The 23,922-nt window shown below is 52.8% G+C and overlaps 2 protein-coding genes and 1 pseudogene across 19 annotated transcripts in view; 1 reads left to right on the plus strand and 2 right to left on the minus strand.

Moving 5' to 3' along the window:
- FAM193A (family with sequence similarity 193 member A) overlaps positions 1-3,495 on the minus strand; it is a 109,880-nt gene extending 106,385 nt beyond the window's left edge. For 2 of the 4 annotated variants that reach the window (XM_059677197.1, XM_059677186.1), the window contains exon 1: positions 3,042-3,495. In XM_059677197.1, the coding sequence (XP_059533180.1) occupies positions 3,042-3,266 (225 nt within the window). In that variant the 5' untranslated portion in view covers positions 3,267-3,495. The remainder of the gene's footprint in view (positions 1-3,041) is intronic. The other 2 variants (XM_059677214.1, XM_059677205.1) reach the window with 1 other exon arrangement.
- An 11,988-nt stretch (positions 3,496-15,483) lies between these two features.
- On the plus strand, positions 15,484-15,569 carry LOC132223236 (U2 spliceosomal RNA; annotated as a pseudogene).
- A 4,484-nt stretch (positions 15,570-20,053) lies between these two features.
- Positions 20,054-23,922, minus strand: part of RNF4 (ring finger protein 4) — a 35,164-nt gene continuing 31,295 nt past the window's right edge. For 8 of the 15 annotated variants that reach the window (XM_059677250.1, XM_059677249.1, XM_059677294.1 and 5 more), the window contains 2 exons: positions 23,165-23,320; positions 20,054-21,981 (listed from right to left, as the gene is read on the minus strand). In XM_059677250.1, the coding sequence (XP_059533233.1) occupies positions 21,759-21,981; positions 23,165-23,320 (379 nt within the window). In that variant the 3' untranslated portion in view covers positions 20,054-21,758. Of the gene's footprint in view, positions 22,016-22,424; positions 22,749-23,164; positions 23,321-23,922 lie in introns of all 15 variants that reach the window. The other 7 variants (XM_059677286.1, XM_059677302.1, XR_009450216.1 and 4 more) reach the window with 7 other exon arrangements.

Here is a 23,922-nt window from a genome sequence, read left to right on the forward strand (position 1 = left end):
AATTACCATAATAGAAAAATTCTGACTTTTGTAAATATGTGTATCACTTAATTTTGCACACCCATTCAGAAAATAATTCTGATGGCCTAAATATTTTCATAAAATACCTATATGTTTAACTGTTAAAACACAGAAATAGCCAAATTAGTTTTATTTGAAAAAGAAAAAATTTTGGTAATACCAGTTTGTGAAAGCATCATTCCCTTTTTTGCTAAGTAATACTCATTGTAGAAAAGCCTTAAAGCTTGAATCTTTTAATTTTTTAAAATTGATTTCAGAGAGGAAGGGAGAGGGAGAGACGAGATAGAAACATCAATGATGATCGGCTGCCTCCCGCACACACACCCCCACTCCCCACCCCCGCCCCTGGGTATCGAGAGGGCAACCCCGGCATGTGCCCTTGGCCGGAATCAAACCCAGGACCCTTTAGTCCACAGGTCTACGCTCTGTCCACTGAGCCAAACCAGCTAGGGTTAAAGCTTGAGCGCGCGCGCACACACACACACACACACACACACACACACACACAGATATTTACAAAAATGGGTCCAGCCCAGCTGGTGTGGTTCAGTGGTTGAGCATCAAACCATTCACCAGAAGGTGACAGGTTTGATCCCAAGTCGGGGCACATGCCTGGGTTTCAGGCTTGATCCCCAGGAGGGGGCATGCAGAAGGCAACTGTTCCATGGCCCTCTCTCTCTCTCCCTCTCTCCAAAATCAATAAAAACACATTTTTAAAAAATTGGTCCAGCCCTGGCCGGTTTTGATCAGTGGTTAGAGCATCGGCCTGCTGACAGAAGGGTTAGATTCCCAGTCAAGGGCATGTACTTGGGTTGCAGGCTCTCCCTGGCACCAGGCTGTATGTGGCGCATGCAGGAGGCAACCAATTGATGTTTCTCTCTCACACAGATATTCCTCTCTCTCCCCCTCCCTGGCACTCTCTCTAAAAATCAGCGGAAAAAATATCCTTGGATAAGGATAAAAAAAAATGGGTCCATAAACTTTTATATTTTGTAAGCTGCTTTCTTCACTTAATACAGCATGAATACTATAAAAATCACATTTTAAAATAGAAATGCAAAATCCTAACATATATTCATGATATCCTTCATCCACCAACTTTCCATTTGGGGGACACCTACCACACAGGCTGTTCGCACAGGCCTTGTCATGACCCATGACCATGGTTTTTTAACTAATTTGAGAGAGAGAGGGAGAGGGAGAGAGAGAAACATCAATGTGAGAGAGAAACGTTGACGGGCTGCCGCCTGCACGCCCCTTAGTGGGGATCCAGCCAGCAACCTGGCACGGGCCCTGACTGGAATCAAACCTGGGACCTTCTGGTGCAGGGACAGCACTCAGCCAACTGAGCCACACGGGCCAAGACCCATGTTCTTGGCTTCTAGCCGTGCTGCTTCCCCATTCCGCAGGTGGGGAAGGCGTGATCAGTGTCACCCTGCAGCAAGTCCCCAGGCAAGTCCCCCACGGCCTCCTGAACAGTCAGGACCCTGCACTCAGCCAGCACCGGGCGCCATGGGCGCCGTGTAGCGCCTTCCCTGCGGTCACCTGTTTACCTCGCTCGGGTGGTGACCCCAGGAGCTGGTGCCACATCACCTACGGAGGCAGCGAGGCTGACAACCGCCTGGGGACAGATCCCTCCCAGTGTGCGCTCCCAGCTTTGTCTCCCTGCTTATGTCATCGCCCCCCTTTCTCTGTAGAAGCCGCCATGTGCCCTCCTCGGGTCCAACACTCAGCGCTGCGCCCTGCACACAGGCGGGGGCTGAGACCCCTGAGAAGAGCCAGCGCTGGCGCTCTCTCCTCCTAGGAACCTGCCTGTGACCTGCGTGGGATGAAGAGCAGAACCCGGGAGCCAGCGCCTGCCCGGGACGCAGATGACTGCGCTGAGCTCCATGCTGCCAAGCAAAGGGAACCATGAAACCCGGGCATCGGGATCTCCGCGGCACCGCCAACCTGCCTCTATTGAATCCATGACATGGGTTCTAGCTCACGGCCAGCACCAGCCAGCGTGACCCCGTCTTCGCGGCGCGGAGGATGTCCACGGGCAGATGCTCCCCGCCCCCAGCAGCAGCCAGCAGGGCGCGGAGCCTGCAGCCTGGAACCCAACACCGGCGCTCACCTGACCCCAAGAACGACAGCCGTCTGCTCTCCGGGTCCCAGGACAAGGGCAACCGCTGGAGAAGGCGAGTCCAGGGTCCGGCCCAGGGTCCTGACCAAGCGCGACCATGTCACCTACAGACGCCCAGCAGCTGCGCTGCCCACGCCGCAGGGACCCGCACTGTGGCCGGACTCGCCGCACGCATCCCTCCCCGTGCCTCCCGGGCCGGGTCTGGGCCGCTCCCCTCACGGCCGCTCCGGCACAATATTCTGCATCTTCCGTCAACCGATTTGTCTCACCCTTTGGCGCACAGACACCCCGGAAGGAGCCCTGGAATCGCGAATGTCTTTGAAACGACAGCTCTAACAACTTCGGAGAAAACCCATTGTTTCTGGAAACGGCTGCGCCGACGGCGGGCCTCCGCCGGAGCCGGCCTCCTGCGGGGCTGGCCCCGGAGCCTCCGCGGCCGGAGAGTCACCTGTCACCGCTCCGCCCCGACCCGAGCGGGAGCCGCACCCACCGGAGCCCGGGAACTCCGCCGCGCAGGCTGCGGGCCGCGCCGCCCGGGAGGCTGTCAGGTGGCTCCCCAACGCCCCCCCCGGAGCAGGAGGACGGCCGCCCCAGGGCCTCGCCGGACCGTGGCCGCGGCCGGCAGGAGGGCCTGGCCACGCGACCCCCCAGCCCCGACCGGCGGCGGGTCCCGCGCGCCCCTGACGCTGAGGCTCGCGCGGCTGCACGCGAGCGATCTCCAGGGCGAGCCCCGCGCGCCGAGGCGGCACCACCCCCGGGGCCGTGACAGCCGCGCGCAGGTGGGCAGCGCGGCGGCGCCGCGCCCGGAAGATGCCGGGCCCGCGGGAGGGTGTCACGAGCCGCCGCCCGTTACCCGCGGGAGCGGCCCCGCGCCCTCCCCGCCCCCGCCGCTTACCTCGAAGTAGCCTCCGGGGGCGGCGCCGCCCGCGCCCGCGCTGAGGGGCCCGTTGGCCACCGCCGCGCCGCCCGGGGCCGCCAGGCCCGCGGCCTGGGTGCCGCGCAGCGCCGCCGCCGGGCTGGCCTTGCCGCCGCTCGCGCCGCCGTGGCCCCCGCCCGAGCCGCCGCCACCCCGCTTGTTCTTCCGGCGCTTGGCCCCTCGCTTAGTGTCGGCCGGGCTCATGGCGGGCGGCAGGCGGGGAGGGCGGGGAGGCTGTGGCGGCGGCGGAGCGCTGCGGCCGGCCGAGGGCGGGGGACGCTGCGCGGGGTCGAGCCCGGGCGGGCGGGCAGAGCCGGGCGGGCGGGAGCTGCCGGGTGGCCGCAGGGCGGGAGAAACGGCGAGTCCACCGGGCCCGGCGCCGCCGCTGACCAGAGTTAGAGTCCAATATGGCGGACACAAGGGGAAAGGGATCCCAGTTTACGTCGGGGGAGGGGGAAGGAGCGGCGGGGAGGGGGTGGGGTGTGGGCGCCCTCCCCCTCCCGCCTTACTCCGCCCTCTTGAGCGCCGCTGCCCCTCGGCCTTGCACGCCCCCGCCCGCCGTTAACGTCAGCCCGAGCGCAGGGCACGCCGGGAGTTGGAGTCCCCGCGTCCGCGCCGCCCCTGAGGGCGTCCGGAGGGAAAACTACTCCTCCCGGCAGGCCGTGTTCTGTCCAGAGCGCCGACGCCGCGAGGGGCTGAAGCGAGGGAGCGGGATGCGACGCCAACGTCGCCGCCGCCATCCCTGCCTCCCGGCCCCGCCCGCGCCGCGCGGCCTCCTGGGAGTTGTAGTTGGGCGGGGGGGCTGGGCCGGCGCGAGGCCGGGTCCCCAACGGTGAGAGAACTACCGGGCTGGAAGAGAGGAGTTCCGCCTCTTGACAGGCACCGCGACTTCCCCGCGCTCTCCTGCCGGCCGACTTGGGGCCTCAGGCCGAAGGGCCCCCCGGGATGCTCGAGGCCAGCAGCCCCGGCTCTGTCCAGCCGGGAATGGCCCGGTGACCTTGGGCCAGCCCCTGGCCTGAGTGCAGGTGACTCCGTGGGGACGATAGTAGCTCCCCTCGCGGGCCTGGTGGGATTCCGGAGGGCGCCTGAAAGCGCTCGGAGCTGCTGCCCCGAGAGCCCCCAACCGCCGTGCTCGACTGACGCCGCAGAGGCCGAGGCGCGCAAAACCGCCTTTGGCCGCGAACCCCCGCGCCCTTCCGGGCTGGCCCGTCCAGCACCCGTCCGCCGTCGTCCAGCGCGCTAGGTGCCTGGCGACCCTGCAGGGTCCCGGGAGGGCCCGCCGTCCCTTAGGCCTCGCATTCACCCAGCGCCCAGGCCACGAGCCCGGCCAGACCCTCTACCTGGACCCTCCTTCCAGGGGCGCCTGGCCCACCATCACAAGCCCAGGTACATCTCTGCGCTTAGACCCAGACAAGCGGGGACCCTGCGCTCTAAAGGGTCCCACTTATCCAGCAACCGAGACACAGAAGACGTTTCCCCTCCTCGGTTCCCTGAGCAGTCGCAGGCCCCAGGTGCAGCAGAGCTTGGCACTGGGTGTTGGGGGAGGGGCCCCATTTGCACCCTTTCCTGGGCCCTCAGCCTTTAGCTCTGAGCCTGCCAAGGCCTCGCCGTCCCCCAGGCCCCAGTCGCACCCACGGTCTTCCAGCCCTCCGGCCCATCCTTCCTGCCATAACCAGAACGAGCTAATGTGTATGATCAAATCAACCCTCTGCTTGAAACCCTGCAGACTCCACCTTGTCGGCTGAGTACAGGCCCCTCCCCCGCCCTGACCCTGCCTGGCACTCCAGCCCTCCTCTCGGTGGACAATGTCTTGGGCGTCCCCACCCCACACAGGCTGGGTCAGACACTCCCTTCTCGTTGGCATTGGATTGGGATTCTGGGTGTCCACCAGTATCCCCAGAAAAGAGAGGTCTCGGGGGACCAGGGGAGAGCATGGGAGTGACTGCCTCCCCAGCAAGGGCTGTGTACATACCAATCCAGGATCTGCTGGGTGAATGAATGACATAATAATGACCATTTGTCAAGCCACTATGCACCAGCCATTCTGCCTGCTGCTGTGTCATCTCATCCACTCTTGAGATAGCACCATTAGCCTACATTATGGATGAGAAATTGAAATTCATATATATGTTAAGGGATTTGCCCAAAGTAAACACCAGATAGTCAGAGGCCTGGCCCAGATTCCAACTCAGGTGTGGCTCAAGTGATACAATGAGTTCCTCTGGGGCCTGGGGGTCTCCTGCCTCCTCCTTCCCTCAGTCCCTCAGCCCCCCTCTCCCCGTTGCCGCTGCCGCTGATCACCTGCCATGTTCTGTGCTGCCTCCCGGTGGTCAGTGCACGTCATAGCGAGTGGTCGAACTCCCAAGGGGACAATTTGCATATTAGCCTTTATTATATAGGAGGATACTGCTGGGATCCATGGAGGGTTTTAAGCAGAAAGTGTCATGATAGGATGTGTGTATGTATGTGTATATGTGTGTGTGTGTGTGTGTGTGTGTGTATTTTTTTTTAATCCTCACCTGAGGATATTTTTTCCACTGATTTTTTAGAGAGAGTGGAAGAGAGAAGGTAAGACAGAGAGAAACATTGATGTGCGAGAAACACATCGATTGGCTGCCTCCTGTATGTGCCCCAACCAAGGCCTGGGCCGGGGAGGAGCCTGCAACCCAGATACATACCCTTGACTGGAAGCAAACCCGGGACCCTTTGGTCCGCAGGCCAATGCTCTATCCACTGAGCCAAACCGGTGAGGGCTAGTTTTTAGAGAACTCTGGCTATTGTGTCAAGAATGGATGTCGGAAAAGAAAGGGGAAAAAAAGAAAAGAAAAAGAATAATTAAAAAAATGAAAAGAATGGCTGTCAGGAGCAAGATTGTCAGCACCACGGAGTGCAGAGGAGGCTCCTGGGAGAAGGGAAGCAAAGTCAGGAAGCAGTGTTTCTCAACCTTTGTTTTTCATTACCGCTCCCTAAGGAAAATTAACAAGAAATTAAGATAAAAATAATTAAATACTAAATACAATTTTGTCTGGTGCGGCTGAGCTTTGGAAGGCCACAAGCCATTACAATATCTAAGATTTATTTCTCCCCGAGTGTCGGTTTTAACCCCCTGGAGGTCACTGTTCTCCAGAGAAGCACGACCAATAGCACATGCAGATGGAGAGAGAGGCTGTGATAAGGAATTGGCTCACAGCAATGGAGCCTGACAAGTCCCAAGACCTGCAGTCAGCAAGCTGGAGACCCAGGAAAGCCCGTGGTGTGGTTCCAGCCAAAGGCCCCAGGTTCAAGGCCCAGGAGGCCCTGATGTGCCAGTGAGCCCAAAGGTGGGAAATAAAAACAATGATTCGTGCCCAGCTGACAGGCCACAGGCAGGCAGCAGGAGTTCCATCTTCTCGCTCTCTCTCTTTTTCTAAATCTTTATTGTTGAGCCCTAACCAGTTTGGCTCAGTGGATAGAGCATCGGTCTGCGGACTCACCGGTCCCAGGTTCGATTCCGGTCAAGGGCATGTACCTGGGTTGCGGGCACATCCCCAGTGGGGAGTGTGCAGGAGGCAGCCGATCGATGTTTCTCTCTCATCGATGTTTCTAACTCTCTATCCCTCTCCCTTTCTCTCTGTAAAAAATCAATAAAATATATTTAAAAAAATAAATACATAAATCTTTATTGTTGAAAGTATTACGAGGAGTTCCACCTTTCCCATTCAGGCCCTTTTGTCCTATGCAGGCCTTCAACTGACTGGATGAAGCCCAGCCACATGGAGGAGGCCACCTGCTCAGTCTACAGATACAAATGTTCATCTCATCCAGAGCCACCCTCACAGACACATCCAGGTCCTTTGACCAAATGCCCGGGCTCCCTGCGAAGTTAACTCCCACCAGGAGCATGCAGGCTCCGGGACCAGAAAGGGTGCTCTGGACTGAGAGGTCAGAGCTCAGTCTGGCAGGAGTTCCCAGGGAGGGGTCTTGAAAGAGTGTGGCATGGAGAAAGCCGCTCAGCCCACGCTCCCCAGCCGCTTTGGCCCAGTGGATAGAGCGTCAGCCTGTGGACCAAAGGGTCCTGGGTTTGATTCAGGTCAAGGGCATGAACCTCAGTTGCAGGATCCTCCCTGGCCCAGGCCCTTGATCAGCGCACATGCAGGAGGCAACCAATCGATGTGTTTCTCTCACATCTCTGTTTCTCTCTGTCGTTCCCTCTCTCTTCCACTCACTCTAAAACCCAATGGAAAAATATTCTCGGGTGAGGATTAACAAAAAAAAAGCAAGCCGCTCAGACCTGCTCTGGGCCCGGAAGGCTCTTGGAACGGGCTGGCAGGAGAAGGTGCCATAAGTTGGGTACTTCTGCAAAAGTGAAGTTTTATTACTTTCATGTACATATTACTAGCCAAGATATAAATATGTACTAGTAACCAGACAATTTTATAAGGAAAATCAGGCGAGTGAATGATCTCACAATGCATGACCAGTGGGCATTACATAACAATGACTCAGCCTTACCTCGCCAGGCCTTGCTGACTCCTGGTGGCACTGAGTCTGCAGATGGAGGAGTGGACACCTCTGCCCAGGCCACTTCCTCGCCCGAAGCAGGGCCACAGCGGCAGGTCCCACCCGAGCAGGTTCCGGAATTCTATGCGATTCTAAAACAGTTCAGGAACGGATATCGACATATTAATGTTTGGGGAACTAACGAATTGGGCAGTTCTTTGTTGTTGTTAATCCTCATGCGAGGATACTTTTCCATTAAATTTTTTAGAGAGAGTGGAAGGGAGGGGGAGAGAGACAGAGAAACACTGATGTGAGAGAGACACATCAATTGGTTGCCTGCCACACACACCCCAACCAGAGCCGAGGATCGAGCCTGCAACTGAGGTACATGCCCTTGTCAGGAATCGAACCTGGCACCCTTCCGTCTGTGGGCCGCCGCACTATCCACTGAGCACCACCAGCCAAGCCGTGAGGCAGTTCTTGCCACCCAAACCTGAAGGCTGCAGGTCAGTAAACTTCCCATGTGGAGCTTCTAATCAGCTTTGAGACATGTCACTGTTGCCTGGCCAGGCAGCTCAGTTGATTAGAGCATCATCCCCATTCACCAAGGTTTCAGATTCGATCTCGGGTCAGGGCACATACAAGAATCAACCACTAGCCTGACCGGTTTGGCTCAGTAGATAGAGCATCGGCCTGTGGACTGAAGGGTCCCAGGGTTGATTCGGTCAAGGGCATGTACCTTGGTTGTGGGCATATCCCCAGTGGGGGGTATGCAGGAGGCAGCTGATTGATGTTTCTCTCTCATCAATGTTTCTAACTCTCTATCCTTCTCCCTTCCTCTCTGTAAAAAATCAATAAAGTATATTTTGAAAAAAGAATCAACCACTGAATCCATAAATAAATGGAACAACAAAGCAATGTTTCTCAAATCATTTTTTTAAATGACTCCAGCACAGGTATAAAAAATGTGTGTATGCAGGGCAGCGACAAACTTTTGTAATGAATTGAAAAAATTTCATGACACTGCTTTATAGCTTCAAAGACTAAGAAAGGAGTCTTGGAAATAAAAAACATAGCCAAAATTATTTTAAAAATCTCAATACAAGTGTTGCAAGATAAAGGTGAGGAAATTATTCAGACAGTAGAGGAAAAAAAGACATAGAAAATAGAAGAGAAATTAGACCTAAACTTTCAATCTAGGAAATCCAACAACTTTCCAATAAGTGTTCTGGGGGGAGGGAGGGGAGGGGGGAGGGGGAGGGGGTGGGCAGGTAGTGGAGGGAAACAACTTTTGAACGAGAAAATACTATTGACCAAAAATAAGGGCTCGAGTGCCCAGATTGAGACTATCCAGGGCATGATTCATTGTAGAAAACCAGAGGTAAACCAAACAGCCTAAAACATCGAAAAGGAAGTCATGCTTAAAAAAAAATAAAAGGCAGGTGAAAGGATCTCACTAAATGTCTTAACAGTAATATTCGATGCTAAGTAACAGAGCAGGGCTTTTAAAGTTGTGTATGGAAATGAAACACCACACAGAACTGTATGGAGAAAACCCCCCACAATTCTGGACATTCAAACTGTATTTTTCAGGCCATCAGACTGTGACGTAGTAACACCCTCCAGTACTCCTAGACCTTTCCCACCTACAGCCCGAGGCTGCTACACATCCCTTCCCTGATGCGACCTCAGAGCTCACCCAACCGTGAGAGCAATGCAGAAGGGCTGGGGCATTCAAAGGAGAGTGAAATTGTCAAAGAAATCCAACGGAAGGCTTGCAAAGCAAAGGTAAGGAAATTATCCAGAACGAAAACGAAGACATAAAATAGGGAAGAGACAAGTTCAAGAAGAGGTTGGACGACTTCCTAATAGGAGTTACAGCAAAAAAAAAAAAAAAAAAAATGTTTTCAAATAAAAAAACTTGTATTTACTTAGAAGCATTTAGAATGTCAACAAAATAGCTGCAACTTTTTTTTTTACAATTACAGAGTGGTAGTCAGTTAACAGAACAATTACTTCATACTAGTGACCCGGTGCACAGATTCATGCACCGTTAAAGGAAATTAACTAGAAGGTGGCCGGCAGGGCGGGACTGGGTGAGATGGGCCGGACATGCCCTGGAGCCAACCTCCCAGCATCTGTGGAGTGAGTGGGGTCCCTCGGCCTGGCCTGCAGGGATCAGGCTGAAACCAGCTCTCCGACATCCCACGAGGTCCCAGAGTGCAAGAGGGCACTCTGCAAAGTTGCTGTCGTACAGGGTGTGAAACACAAATGCAAGTGTGGAGTAAACCAGATTGAGGCCGACAGTGCCCCAGCAACAACATCACCCACACGCAAAGGTGGAATTGTGTGGTTTTGTTAGTAATCCGGCTCCCTCCTCTCTGGTTTCAGGGTACATCAACCGAAAACCGCCACTGCCAAGTCACTGTAGCTCAGCAGCTCCTGCATTGAGTGTCTGCCCCATGGTGGTCAGTGCACGTCATAGCAACCGGTCAGACAGGCAGAGGGACACTTAGCATATTAGCCTTTTATATATTCACTGAGTGGCCAGATTATTATGACCACCTGACCTTTGTAGGCAAATTAGCTATAATTTCACACTGAAGTTGCTAGAAGGCCAGACCATTATAAATAGGGAAGCAGGTTGTTTACCACAATAGTAGAAGTGATTTTTTTCTGAAGATAAGGGTAAACAATGTGATGTAACAGCCTTTGAATGTGGGACATATTTGAAGGTGTGAGGAAGAAGGCTGTGACAGCGGGAGTTTTCTGGCGTCTGAGACTGAGAAGGCTGGGTAAATGGCAGGTACAACAGAACCTGTCAGTCACTAGCTGCTCAAGGAACAACGTATAGTCATGAGTATGGACACTTGTTAACTGATTTAAAAAAAAAATTCTATTGATTTCAGAGAGGAAGAAGAAAAAAACATCAATGAGAGAGAATCACTGACCAGCTGCCTCCCACACGCCCCCAGCTGGGGATCGAGCCCACAACCCGGGCTTGTGCCCTGACGGGGAATCAAACCATGACCTCCTGGTTCATAGGTTGGTGCTCAACCACTGAGCCACGCCAGCCAGGCTTGTTTACTAATCCTATCTAATAAAAGAGAAACATGGTAATTAGCCGTACGACCGATACCCTTCCCATTGGCTAATCAGGGCGATATGCAAATTAACTGTTAGCCAAGTTGGTGGCCTGCAGCCAGGCTACTGACACGAATATGAGGCTTGCTTGCTTCAGTGACGGAGGACTCCAACGTTCCCCGCCTGCCGCTGCTGGGCTCTGAGCTGCTAAGAAACATTGTTACAAATATAGAAGCTAAACAAAACCCCAGAAACCTGTTTTCAGTCAGCCGGGATCTCAGAGCTGGAGTCGCAACAAAGTTTCAAATACAGAAAGTAAACAAAGCCAGAAATCTGCTTTCAGCAGCGAGGTCTCACAGCTAAAGCCGGCTCTCACCTCCATAAATCCAAGAATAAAAAAAAAAAAAAAAAAGGAAAAAAGGAGAGGTTAGGAGCTTCAGTCACCCGCCAGCCTGAAAACGGCCCTCAGCCCCTCACCCAGACTGGCCAGGCACCCCAGTGGGGACCCCCACCCTGAAGGGTATGTGACCAGCTGCAAACAGCCATCATCCCCTCACCCAGGCTGGCCAGGCACCCAAGCGGGACCCCCACCCTGATCCAGGACACCCTTCAGGGCAAACCAGCCGGCCCCCACCTGTGCACCAGGCCTCTATCCTATATAGTAAAAGGGTAATATGCCTCCCAGCACCAGGATCAGCGGAGCCGAGAGGCCTCTCAGCACCGGGATCAGCGTGACGGGGTAGCGCCCAAACCCCCTGATAGCCCTGTGGCTCTGTGTGTGACAGGGGAAGGCGCCCCAACCCCCTGATCGGCCCTGCTCTGTGTGTTACAGGGTGGCGCCCCAACATCCCCATTGACCATGCCTTGAGTGTGACGGGGTGGCGCCCCAACCCCCCAATTGGCCCTACCCTGAGTGTGACTGAGGGTGGCATCACAACCTCCTGATCGGCCCTGCTCTGTGCATGACAGGGGGGAGCTCCCCAACCCCCTGATTGGCCCTGCTCTGTGCGTAACAGGGGGGAGCTCCCCAACCCATTGATCGGCCCTGCTGTGTGTGTGACAGGGTACGGAGCCCCAACCCCCCTGATGGGCCATGCTCTGTGTGTGACAGGGTACGGGGCCCCAAACCCCGATGGGCCCTGCTCTGTGCATGACAGGGGGCAGCGCCCCAACCCCCTTATTGGCCGGCTCTGTATATGATAGGGGTGGCACCACAACCCACTGATCCGCCCTGCTCTGTGTGTGACAGAGGGTGGCGCCGCAACCTCCCCATCGACCCTGCCTTGAGTGTGACAGGGGACGGTGCCCCAACCCGCCAATCGGTCTTACCCTGAGCGTGACTGAGGGTGGCATTGCAACCTCCTGATCTGCCCTGCTCTGTGCATGACGGGGCGGCGCCCCAACTCCCCAATCGGCCCTGCTCTGAGCCCGACCAGGGACTGTGGGGCAGGCACCTAGGGAATGGGCTTGCCCTCTGCCACACGGGAGTGGGCCTAAGACAGCAGGTCGTTATCTCCCGAGGGGTCCCATACTGTGAGAGGGCACAGGCCGGGCTGAGGGACCCCCCCCCCGAGTGCACAAATTTTTGTGCACCGGGCCTCTAGTCCTATATAATAAAAGGTTGCCGTGGCCGGTTTGGCTCAGTGGATAGAGTGTCGGCCTGCGGACTGAAAGGTCCCAGGTTCGATTCCGGTCAAGGGCATGTACCTTGGTTGTGGGCACATCTCCAGTAGGGAGTGTGCAGGAGGCAGCTGATCGATGTTTCTCTCTCATCGATGTTTCTAACTCTCTATCTCCCTTCCTCTCTGTAAAATATCAATAAAATATATTTTAAAAAAAATAAAAGGCTAATATGCAAATTGACCAAACAGCAGAACCTCCAGTCTCTATGATGTGCACTGACCACCAGGGGGCAGATGCTCAACACAGGAGCTGTCCCCTGGTGGTCAGTGCACCAGAAGTTGGGCTCACAAGAAGGTGCAAGCTGGGCTGAGGGAGCCCCCCGTAGCCTCCTCCCCCTCAACCCCCCCCCCCCCCGCACTGGGCCTCTAGTTTAACCATATCAGCTATACGGATAATTTATGAAAAAATAGGTTAAGGGAATTGGAGAGCAACTAAAGACAAAGTTGGGGGGGTCCAGTTTTTAGTGTGCTTTCAGTTCTCGGGGTACTGGACTGACTAGTAGGGCAGAGGGCACTCCTGGGGACACTTTTGAGGCTGGAGACAAAGGAGTAGAGACTCGGGGCTAGGATCCCAGTGAGATGGGATGAGTAAGGCCCTGGGCCTGAAAGTTTTTTCTTCGAGTCATTGCCACATTCTCAAACTGTAGGCAGGAAACTAGGAGACACTTTCTAGAAAGACCCCGGAGAGCAGAGCAGAGTCTCTGGCCATTTCAGCTGGCTGAGAAGACGAGGGTCACAGACCAGGACTGACCAGGGGGAGCCTTTCATGGTATCACGAAAGTGGAAGTGAAGCACTGTGAGACAGCACCTCACCGATACAACCCCACCTTGCCCAGCTTCCCGCGCGGCGGACCACAGCGAGAGCCGCGCTCTGTGCGCCTGGCGGAGGAGGAGGCCACCTGGAGCCTCTCCACTCGTTTATGCTGAAGTCCAGCTCTCAACTGAAACTTCCTAGGCGTGGCAAGGCAGAGCCATTGGACTGAAAATAAAAAACAAAAGATGACAAAAACAAACCCATTGGCAAGTCATATATTGGAGTTAGAAGGCAAGGACTGTATACTAGTAATAGCTGCAATGAACATGTTCAAGAAAATAGAGAAAAAAAGTTAGAAATGAAAGGATGGGGAATTTCACTTGAGAATTGAGCTGTTTTAAGAAAATTAATTGGGGGGGGGGTAAGAGATCAACCGAAGGACTTGTATGCATGCATATAAGCATAACCAATGGACATAAGACACTGGGGGGTAGGGGAGGGCGGGGGAATGTCAAGGGGGGGGGAGACATATGTAATACTCTTTGTAATACTTTAAGCAATAAAACAAAATTTAAAAAAAAAAAGAAAATTAATTAGGCCCTAGCCGGTTTGGCTCAGTGGATAGAAAGTCGGCCTGCGGACTAAAGGATCCCAGGTTCAATTCTGGCCAAGGGCACATGCCTGGGTTGCAGGCTCAATCCCCCTCAGTAGAGGGCGTGCAGGAGGCAGCCAATCGATGATTCTCTCTCATCATCGAGTCTCTCATCAGTCATTCAGTCTCTCTTCCTCTCTGAAATCAATAAAAAATATATATATAAAAAATAAAGATGGTGTATGAAACTACATTTAAAAAAAGATAATTAGAATTCAGAAATAACGAAAATTAACAATTCAATAGATTTTAACAGATTGACACTGCATGGGAGGATTAATTGGAAGATAATCCAATATAAAACATCCTAGCCTGGTGGTGTGGCTCAGTGGTTGGGCAACAACCTATGAGCCAGGTCATGGTTCAATTCCCAGACAGTGCACATGCCTGGGTTGCAGGTTCAATTCCTAGTAGGGGGCGTGCAGGAGACAGCCCATCAATGATTCTCCTCATTTATGTTTCTATCTTCTCTCCCTCTCCCTTCCTCTCTCTGAAATCAACAAAATCTATTTTGTAAAAATCCTAATGTTTTATTTAATATATTCAAAACACCATGACTTAAAGATGTAATCAATATAAATTAATTATATTAAAATTAACCTTATGCTTTTTTTCATGTCAAGTCTTCAGCATCCTGTGTATATTATACCTCCAGATTCTCTTCATTTGGATTCACCATGTTTCTTTTTTTAATTTATATTTTTATTGATTTGTAGAGAGAGAAGGGAGAGGGAGAAACATTGATGTGAGAAGTATCAATCTGCTGCCATCTGTATTCCCCCTACTGGGTACTGAGCCCGCAATCCAGACGTGTGCCCTGACAGGGAATTGAACCTGCCACCTCCTGGTGCATGGGTTGACGCTCAGCTACTGAGCCACACTCCCGGAGCATGGATTCATCATGTTTCAAGTGTTGGAGCCCCAAGTGACTCATGGCAACCATATTAGGCAACAGCTGGTAAGTTTTTGCTGCCCTGGCCAGTGTGGCTCAGTTGGTTGGAGCATCATCCCAAGCACCAAAGGATAACGGGTTCCATTCCCAGTCAGGGTACATACCCAAGTTGCATGTTTGATCCCTGGTTGGGGCGTGTATGGAATGCAATCAATTGATGTTTCTCTCTCTCTCTCTCATATCAATGAAAACATATCCTTGGGTGAGGATTAAACAAACAAACAATGAAGATAAAATGGCATTTTCAGATTAACAAAAATAGTGAGCATTAACTGCCAATAAGAATTCACTAAAAGAAATTCTTCTTTGGGCAGAAGAAACATTATTCCAGATGGCAATGAAGAAAGGAATAAAGACCAAACACATACTTGTCCTAGCATGTCTGTCTAGTTTAAGTTAGCATCATGTTATCAAGGCTCATCCATGTTTTATCAGAATGTCTTTTTTGCTTATTTCCTTTTTGATGATAGCCTTCCTAATGTGTGTGAAGTGGTATCTCTTTGTGGTTCTGGTTTATATGTCACTCATAATTGACGATACTGTTACTTTCATGTGCCTATTGGCCATTTGTATATCTTCTTGGGAGAATTATCTATTTCAGTCTTTTGCCACTTTTTAAATTTTGTCTGATTTTTTTTGTTGGTCTTGAACTTTCAAAGCACTATATATATTGTGGTTATTAGTCCCTTATCAGATAGATGGCTTGCAAATATTTTCCCCTATTCTATGGGTTGGTTCTCTTTTCACTGTCTTGATAGAGCTTTGATGCCTAAGTTTCTCATTTTAATGAAGTAGAATTTATTTTTCCTTTTGTTGGGATCGCTTCTTGGCCTTTTGGCTAAGATCAAGTGTAGTATTTTTCCTTTTGTTGCCTTGTTTTTGGTGTCATATTTAAGAAACCATTGGGAACAGTGTGTGGAATCGTGGAGGGAAGGCAAGGGAAGGGTGGGTGGGAGGTGATCAACCAAGACCTTGTATGCATATATGTAACCCATGGACAGACAATAGGGTGGTGAAGGCCTGGGGCGGGGAGGCTGGCTGGAGGGGGTCAATGGGGGGAAAAGGAGTACATACGCAATACTTCCAATAATAAAGATTTTTTTAAAAAACATTGGTATATCCAAGGTCAGGAATATTTGCCTGTTTTCTCCTAAGAAATCTATAGTTTTGACTCTTAAATCTAGGTTTTTGATACATTTTGCCTATGGCTTAAAGACCCAACTTCACTTTTTAAAATATATTTTTATTGAATTGAAAGGGAGAGGGAGAGAAACATCAATGATGAGAATCATTGATCAGCTGCCTTCTGCACACCCCCCACTGGGGATCAATCCCACAATGCTGGCATGTGCCCTGACTGGGAATCGAACCATGACTTCCTGGTTCATAGGTCAACGCTCAGCCACTGAGCTATGCTGGCCGGGCCCAACTTCATTCTCATACATGTGCATATCCAGTTTTCCAAGCACCATTTGTTGGAGAGAACTTTCTTTCCGCATTGGGTGGTCTTAAAGCCCTTGTGGAAATCATGTGACCATGGAGGGGAGGGTTTATTTCTGGGCTCTCACTCCCATTCCATTGGTCTGGGGTGGAGGCCTGTCTGTTCATCCTCAGGCTACCACCAGTTTTGATTCTTTGTTGATTTGGGAGAGGGAGAGGGGGAGGGGGAGGGGGAGGGGGAGGGGGAGGGGGAGGGAGAAACATCAACCATGAGAAAGAACCACTCATCGGCTGCCTCTTGCACACTGGGGGTTGAGCCTGCAACCCAGGCATGTGCCCCAACCGGGAATTGAACTGTGACCTCCTCGTTCAACCACTGAGCCACATCAGCCGGGCTTTCTCATATTATTGATAGTTTATAAAAATACAATTGATTTGTAAGTTTGTATCCTGCAACTTTGCTGAACTCCTTTGCAGGCTCTAACAGCTGTGTGTACTGTGGGTTCTTCAGGGTTTTACATAGAAGACCATGTCTTCTACAAACAGATGCTTTCCTTTTTCCTTTACAATTTGGATGCCTCTCTCTTCTGCCTCATTGCTCTGGTTAGAGCAGCCGTGGGCAAACTACGTCCCGCGGGCCGATCCAGCCATTTGAAATGAATTAAACTAAAAAAAAAAAAAAAAAAAAAGACCATACCCTTTTATGTAATGATGTTTACTTTGAATTTATATTAGTTCACACAAACACCCCAACCATGCTTTTGTTCCGGCCCTCCCCTGGGTTAGAGACTGCAGTGCTATTATGCATAGAAATGATAAAAGTGAGCCTCTGGGTCTTGTTCCTGACCTTGGGGGGGGGGGGGGCGGGGGGGGGGGAAGCTTGCTTTCTTTCACCTTAGAGCACATTAGCTACAGGCTTTACATAAATGGCCTTTATTATGTTGAGGTACTTTCCTTTGATCCTTAGTCTGTTTTATCATGAAAATTTGGATTTTATCAAATGCTCTTTTTGCATCAGCTGTGATGGTCATGTTTCCCCTCCATACTCTACTCAGGCAGTGTGCTGGGTGGGCTTTCAGAGGCTGGGCCCTTCCTGCATCCCTGGGAGAAAGCCCTTGTGGTCCCGGTGTGTAACCCTCTTACTGCTGCTGAATTCGGGGCTAGCAGTGTGCTGAGGGTTTCTGCCTCAATGTTCACAAGATATGACTCTGCGCTTTTCTCTCCCTGGAGTTGTGTGTGGCTTCAGTATCAAGATAACACTGACCTCACAGAATGAGTTAGGAAGTGTTCTCCTGTCACCTCGACATTTTCGGAAGAATGTGGGAAAGAGTAGTGTTCCTTCTTTTCTACATGTTTGGTAACGTTTCCCAGTGAAGCCACCTGGTCGTTGGCTCTTATTGCTTGGGGTTTTGAGTAGTTTAAATATCACTTATTGCAGGTCTGATCATTTTCTATTTGCTCTGGAGTCAGCTTTTGTAGTTTGCTTCTAGGAATTTGTCCATTTCACCTAGATTACCCAATTTGTTGGCATACAGGTATTCATAGTAGTCTTTTTTAACCTTCCTTATTTCTGCAAAGTTTAATAATGTGCTCTTTCACTGGTTTTAATAATTTGAGTCTTCTATTCTTCATCAATTTAGCAACTTCTATTGTCCTTGATTTTCCAGTTTCTTATCCTCAATATCATTTATCCCTGCTTTAATCTTTATTACTTCCTTCCTTCTGCTGGCTCTGGGTTTGGTTTACTCTTTTTTCTGGTTCCTTGGGCACACAATTGGAAAGCTGACTTAATCTGCTTTGATGTAGACATTTACAACTATTAACACCCCCGGCACTGGTCTCATTGCATCCCATACACTTTGGTACATACATTGCATTCTCATTTCATTCTTCTCAAGGTATTTTCTACTTTCCTTTGTGATTTCTTCTCTGACCCACTGGTTGTCTAAAAGTGTTAATTTCCACATATTTTTGACTTTTCCCAGATGCTTATACCCTGACTCAGTCATTGCACACTGAAATATATGCCCACTAGCTAGCTATGTGAGCAAAACTGCACCAGAAGAGACAGACACAACATTCGCTTTGGGCTATTAGCCAAAACACATAATGACCAAGAGCATAAACAGAGGCGTACTCATTAATGAAACACTACACAGCAAGGAAGACGCACAACTGCACATGAAGAAATCAAGGGCACCCACCTCCAGAAAACACAAGTGATCCACCTGCTTCACGTTCAGAGGCAGAATGACATTCCACAGTCAGGCTGTGTGTTCTTCCAATTAAACTGTAAGGAGTAATTTCTGTAAAACTCACATTAGCAGTGACTCGGGGGAGAAGGTCAAGGGTACTGGCCAGGGAGAGGGGCTCCAGGTGCTGGCAGTGGTGTTTCTGGCTGCAGTTGGTTGTCTCCTGGGCATCTGCTTCATGGTACTTCATTAAGATGCACTTTCGAGATAATTCAATGAGTTGTGTGTGTGTGTTATACTTCGCAGTATAAACGGTAAATATATATTGGCCCTGAGTTGGTAACATTAAACACCTCCTAAAAGCAAAGACCAACACTTTCCGGAGGAATCCACCTTCAACCCAGGCCTCAAGGGCTCTCCAGTCTACCAGGTTACAGGCGCACAGAGGGAGGAAAGCTCACAGAGCATAAGGAAGTCCTCAGCGATGAGGAAACTTCAGAACTGGACCAGACTCGGATGCTGGACTTGACAAAACACGAAACTGAGATGTTTCTAACAAACATCCTATCTAATAAAGAGGGAATATGCTAATTGACTTCCCTGCCCTCAAAGATGGCGGTGCCCACAGCCAATAAGGAGGGGATATGCTAATTGACCATCACGCCTCAAAGATAGCGGTGCCCAGTCCCCTTAGCCCTGCCAGGGCGGCAGGCACACAGCAAGGCCAGGCCTGCCCCCAGGTGGGCCCAGCCACTCTGCATGCCTGCCTCTTGAGTCCCCCAGTTCCCTCAGCCCCGCAGCGGCCCGGGGTTGACCGAGGCTCAGGTAACCAGTGCCACCGAGGCTTACACTGCCTGCAGTGGCAGCAGCAGAGGTGTGATGAGGCACCACCTTCCCCTGATCACCGGGTTGCCTCCTGCCCCTGAGGGCTCCCAGACTGTGAGAGGGGGCAGGCCAGGCTGAGGGACTCCCTCCTCCAGTGCGTGAATTTTCATGCATCGGGCTTCTAGTTACAAATAAAAGGAGCCCTGGTCAGTTGCTCAGTGGTTTCAGTGCCAGCCCCAGGACAGAAGGGTTGCAGGTTTGATTGCTGGTCAAGGGCATGTACTTCGGTTGCAGGTTTGCATCCCAGCCCCCCAGTTGGGGTGCGTGTAGGAGGCAACCAGTCAATCTCTCTCTTCCCCCCACCCCCCCGCTGCCTCTTCCCTTTCACGCTTTCTCAAAAATCAATGGAAAAAATATCCTTGGGTGAGGATTAAAAATAAAAGGCATAAAAAATAAATAAATAAATAAATAAAAGGCATAAATTAACATTAGTGATAAAAAGATGCTGTAGAGATTAACTATATTTTATGAAACCTTTTATGCTAAAAACTTGTAAAGAGACGAGATGTATGAATCCTCTGAAACCTGTAACTTAACAGAACTGATTTTAAAAACTGTGAACAGTTCTCAAGTATTTTTTAAAAAATCAAATCCGCACACCACACCCACGTGGAGGGCAAGTTGCGTGTCTGCATGGCCACTGGCCAAACTGCAGCGAGCCTGACCCCACTTCTGGGCCAAAGCGTCGGCTCGACTAGGGTCCAGGGTTGGACTGTGGCTCGAGTCCCGGGGGCTCAGGAGTGGCCTGGCGCCTGCTGGCATTGGAATGTGCAGCCAGATAAGCAACTTCCTCGCACACACAGGTGCGAATCACACACCTTGGGCAAAAGGAGAAGAATTGGTCCCAAAGAGCAAAGGAATGCACAAGCTACCTGGTTCAAATTCCTGGTTTTATTTGCATCTGTAACACCAGCAGAGGTCCGAAACAGACTGACATTATGGGTAAAGTTTAAACATAACAAAGAAAGATTTGGATTATGTACACTGAGAAGGAGGGGTTTTCATATCGACCTTTTCCTATTTTGTAGTTTCTGACAGTAGAAACTTAACACCCCCACAATTTAATGTAGAAGCACAGCTTTCACGATCAGTCGTTTGTCCTAAAATGTAAAGCAGGGCTTGGGCTGCGTGGTCATCCCGGCTCCTGGAGGCTGTAATGTCAGGTCACAGGAGACGCTCCCATGCAGCCCGGAAGAAACGCGATGGCAACCACGTCCGGTCGGAGGGCAGACACGGCACAGCCCCCGTGGGAACCATGTCCTGCCTCCTCACCTCCAAGTAGAACATTATTCCTTTCATTCAAACTGACTAATTGGAAGTGAGCCGAACAGCTACAAAGGCAGAATGAAGAATAAAACTTCCACAGAAGAGGGACACTCCTTCAGCCCCGTTAAAGTGAACTGTGCCCAGTCCCTGCTCCTTCCAGGGAACTGAAGGCCAGTTATTGCTGCAAAGCTGGGGCCTCTCCCCCGGCTGACGCTCCACATGCAGAGGCTGCTGTCTGGCTTGAGGCCTGTGGGGAGGGTGGGGAAGGCTGGCACTCCCGTCACCCCTCAGCCCTGTGCGTTAGGAGCAGTGCTGCCACCTGGAAACCAGAGGCTCCTACGCCTGCAGAGTGGGCAGGGGGTGTTATCTGCCCCTTGGTGAGGAGAGGCCACTGAACTTTGCCAACCAGAACTGCAGAGGGCCACAGTCCAGATGGCCAGAGGACCAGCTTCTGAAATGGTGGGTTGGTGGGGTGGTGAGAAGGCCAAGGCAGGACCCAGCTCGTCAGGTGGGCCACGCTCTGAGACACAGGGTGGCTGCGGCTTGGGCAACAGCTGGACAGGGGCTGATAAGGCCACAAATACTGCACCGCCTTCCGGTGTCCATACTTGAGGAGACCGTGGGCAGCGGGGACTGAGGACCAGCGGGCATATGGTGACGAGGACGGATTTTATCAGAAAGGAGCGGACACCGAGTACAGGCCTGCCCTGTGTACCGTAACTGGCCCGCGCCAGGAGGGGAATTCTGGGGCCTGGTCAGTTCCTGAGAACGGGGTGACAGAACAGGGCGGGGCCTAAGGGACACTCACGGTGCTGCGTGTCCTGGGCTGCAAGGAGGCGGCGGTGGACGGGCTTTATTGCACGTTTCATCCTCAGAGGCCTGGGCATGGCCCTGCAGAAATCCCTGCCCGTCACTGCTAAGGTCGGGAAGGAGCCCAGTGGTTGGTCCTCCGGGGCTGTCGGCTCGGTCACTGTGCGGGCAGAGGCCGGGTGAGGTAGCATGCCCGCAGGAGCTGGGTGGACTGGCTCATGCCCTGACCAGGGCTGGCTCCCCGACAACACTGTGGGGGAAGCTGCGCACACCTCCTGCGCGGGGGAGCTTCTTGGCAAACGTGCAGTCCCGGAGAGGCTGGAACCTGCTTCTCAACTCGAAGGTGCTCAGCTCCTCGCCTGCCCTGGAACCAGGCTGCCAGGGGAGCAGGCCGCACCTGGCCAGCAGGGCTGTGGCTCCGGCTGAGGCATCAAGCTGGAGGTAACGAGAGGACCTCAGAGGGCTGGAAATAAGGAGGAGTCTACATATCAGGCCTTGGTTTAAAAGTCTTTTGAGCTCAGGAAATTGGAGGCTGAGAACCCACGAAGGCCGCATGAGCCCGCGGGGATGTCACTGTCCGTCCTTCTCCGAGGCAGCTCGCAGCGTATCAGATGTAAATGGGGTGATAGCGTTTGTGGCTCATCTTCTTCCTGCAGGTCGGGCAAGTGTTCGCGTTCTTGAGGGAATCTCGGAGGCACTGGCTGCAGAAGACGTGGCCACACTCTGTAGAGACAATGACACGCCCATTCTGCACAATCTAGAAAACAAAAAGGAACACCTTCACGTGTGTCTGTCCCAGAGCAGCAGCTCCCAGGGAGTCCCACTGCCACCACCTGGGCAGTGATGGGCGAGGGAAGAGCAGGCACAGGGGGGCAGGGCAATGGGCTGCAGAACTTTGGACACCTGGCAGCCAGGCCCCCGGCAGCAGCCCAAGGGGGACCCGGGCACCAGAACCCACAGGCCTGGAAAGGCCAGGGCTGCTGTGTGGGCACAGGTGGGGCCGTGCGCAGGCTCAGGGGCCACAGTGAACACGGGGCCTTCTGCCTGGGCCAGGACAGGGAAAACACAGACTGCCTCAGCTGCACAGGCGGCGCAGGAACACAGGGGCCAGAGGCCAGAGTGGAAGGCTGTAGGCCCACACATTGGCACATTCTCCCTGCACTCGCATGTATGACGAGCCATGTGCCAGTCCAGGCAGGACTGAAGGAAGACTTCAAATCCCACCTAATGGGAGGGTCCTCGCTCATCTCTCTCACTGAAGTATGGAAGCTGAGCAGGAGGTCACAGCTGGTGTGCTTACCTCTGAGTATCCATCCATGCAGATCGGACAACTGACCGTGCCGGAGGGCCTAGAACACAGTGCCTCATGTCAGTGCCGAGCAAACGCCGACATTGGACTCTTCGTGCCAGGGGACATCCTGTGTGCAGCCTTTCCCTCCAAGAGCCGCCTCTGACCCTGCCTTAGTGAGGGCCCGGGACTCACAGGAGGGCTGGCCACCCCAAGGGGTTAATGGGGCCACAAGAAAAGGGGAGAGGAGAAGGTGCAGACAACCTGAGTCACCGTGTCCACCCCACACCCTCTGCCCCTTCACCCCCTGCCTGGGGTAGGGCCTGCACCTAGCACCCCGGCCTGCTGGTGCCTGGCAAGCCCTGGTCATGGTGGGACAGCTGGGCCCTGGTCTCAATAGTGTTATCTCCAGGCAGCCGCCAGGCAGATGTTCAACAGCTCTGCTGGGCCACCGGCTCAGAGCACTGACTGAAGGCCCAGTGTTTCCAACAATCCTCCCCCCACAGCACACTGGGAAACGGAGGGGGTGAGGATCCCACTCCAGGGCCCAGAGGCTTCCTGGTGTGAGAGCCTGGCCCCAAGATGGCAGCAGCAGTGAGCAGGTGGGCATGCAGGTACCTGAGCCCCGGCGATGTCTCTTCCCTGGCGTTTCTGGGAGTGTGCGTGGTCACATACACGTCCCTGTCCCTGCTCAGCTCCTCGTCGTCGCTGCTCACCACACAGCTGTCAGCGTGGTCCTGGCGCTGCCTCCTAGTGTTCCTCCTGGGCCGCCTCCTTTCTAAGACAGGGGCCCCGCACTCAGGATAGGGGCCTCCCGCACACCGCCCACCACCCACCACCCACCACCCACCTTCTGGCCAGGGAAAGGCCAGTCTCAGACCCCAGAGACTCTGCTGCCACACCCAGGAGGTCCTGCCCAGCCCGAGGCCACCCCCCGTCTTGCCAGGAGAAGCCCATCCCTGCTATGATGGCAAGTGCCGAGTTGTGGGCCTGGCCCAGACGAACAGCCAATCCGAATGCAGCATCCTTACGGGTGCCCTCCCACTGTCCATCCAACCCAACGAAAAAGGAAACCACTCACCATCAACGATCTTTTAAAAAGGAGAGAAAAGAGAAAGACACAATCAGTTTGACATAAAACATTGTGTTGTCTGATGCACAAATGATCACTTCGAAGCATTTATTTGAAATGCAAAAATCCCCAGGGGACCAGCACCCTGCCCTGGGGTCTGCCCCCCTGGAGCTGCCGTAGGAAATCTGGGGGAGCTGCTGGCCACGTGACCCAGGAAGTGATTTTACCCTGAGCAGTGTTGTGAGGACTAAGGGAGACAAGGCTACGGCCGCTGGGCACCAGGGACATGGAGCCCAGGACTAGC

The sequence above is a fragment of the Myotis daubentonii genome, chromosome 1 (assembly GCF_963259705.1).
Source record: "Myotis daubentonii chromosome 1, mMyoDau2.1, whole genome shotgun sequence".
Classification (NCBI taxonomy): domain Eukaryota; kingdom Metazoa; phylum Chordata; class Mammalia; order Chiroptera; family Vespertilionidae; genus Myotis; species Myotis daubentonii.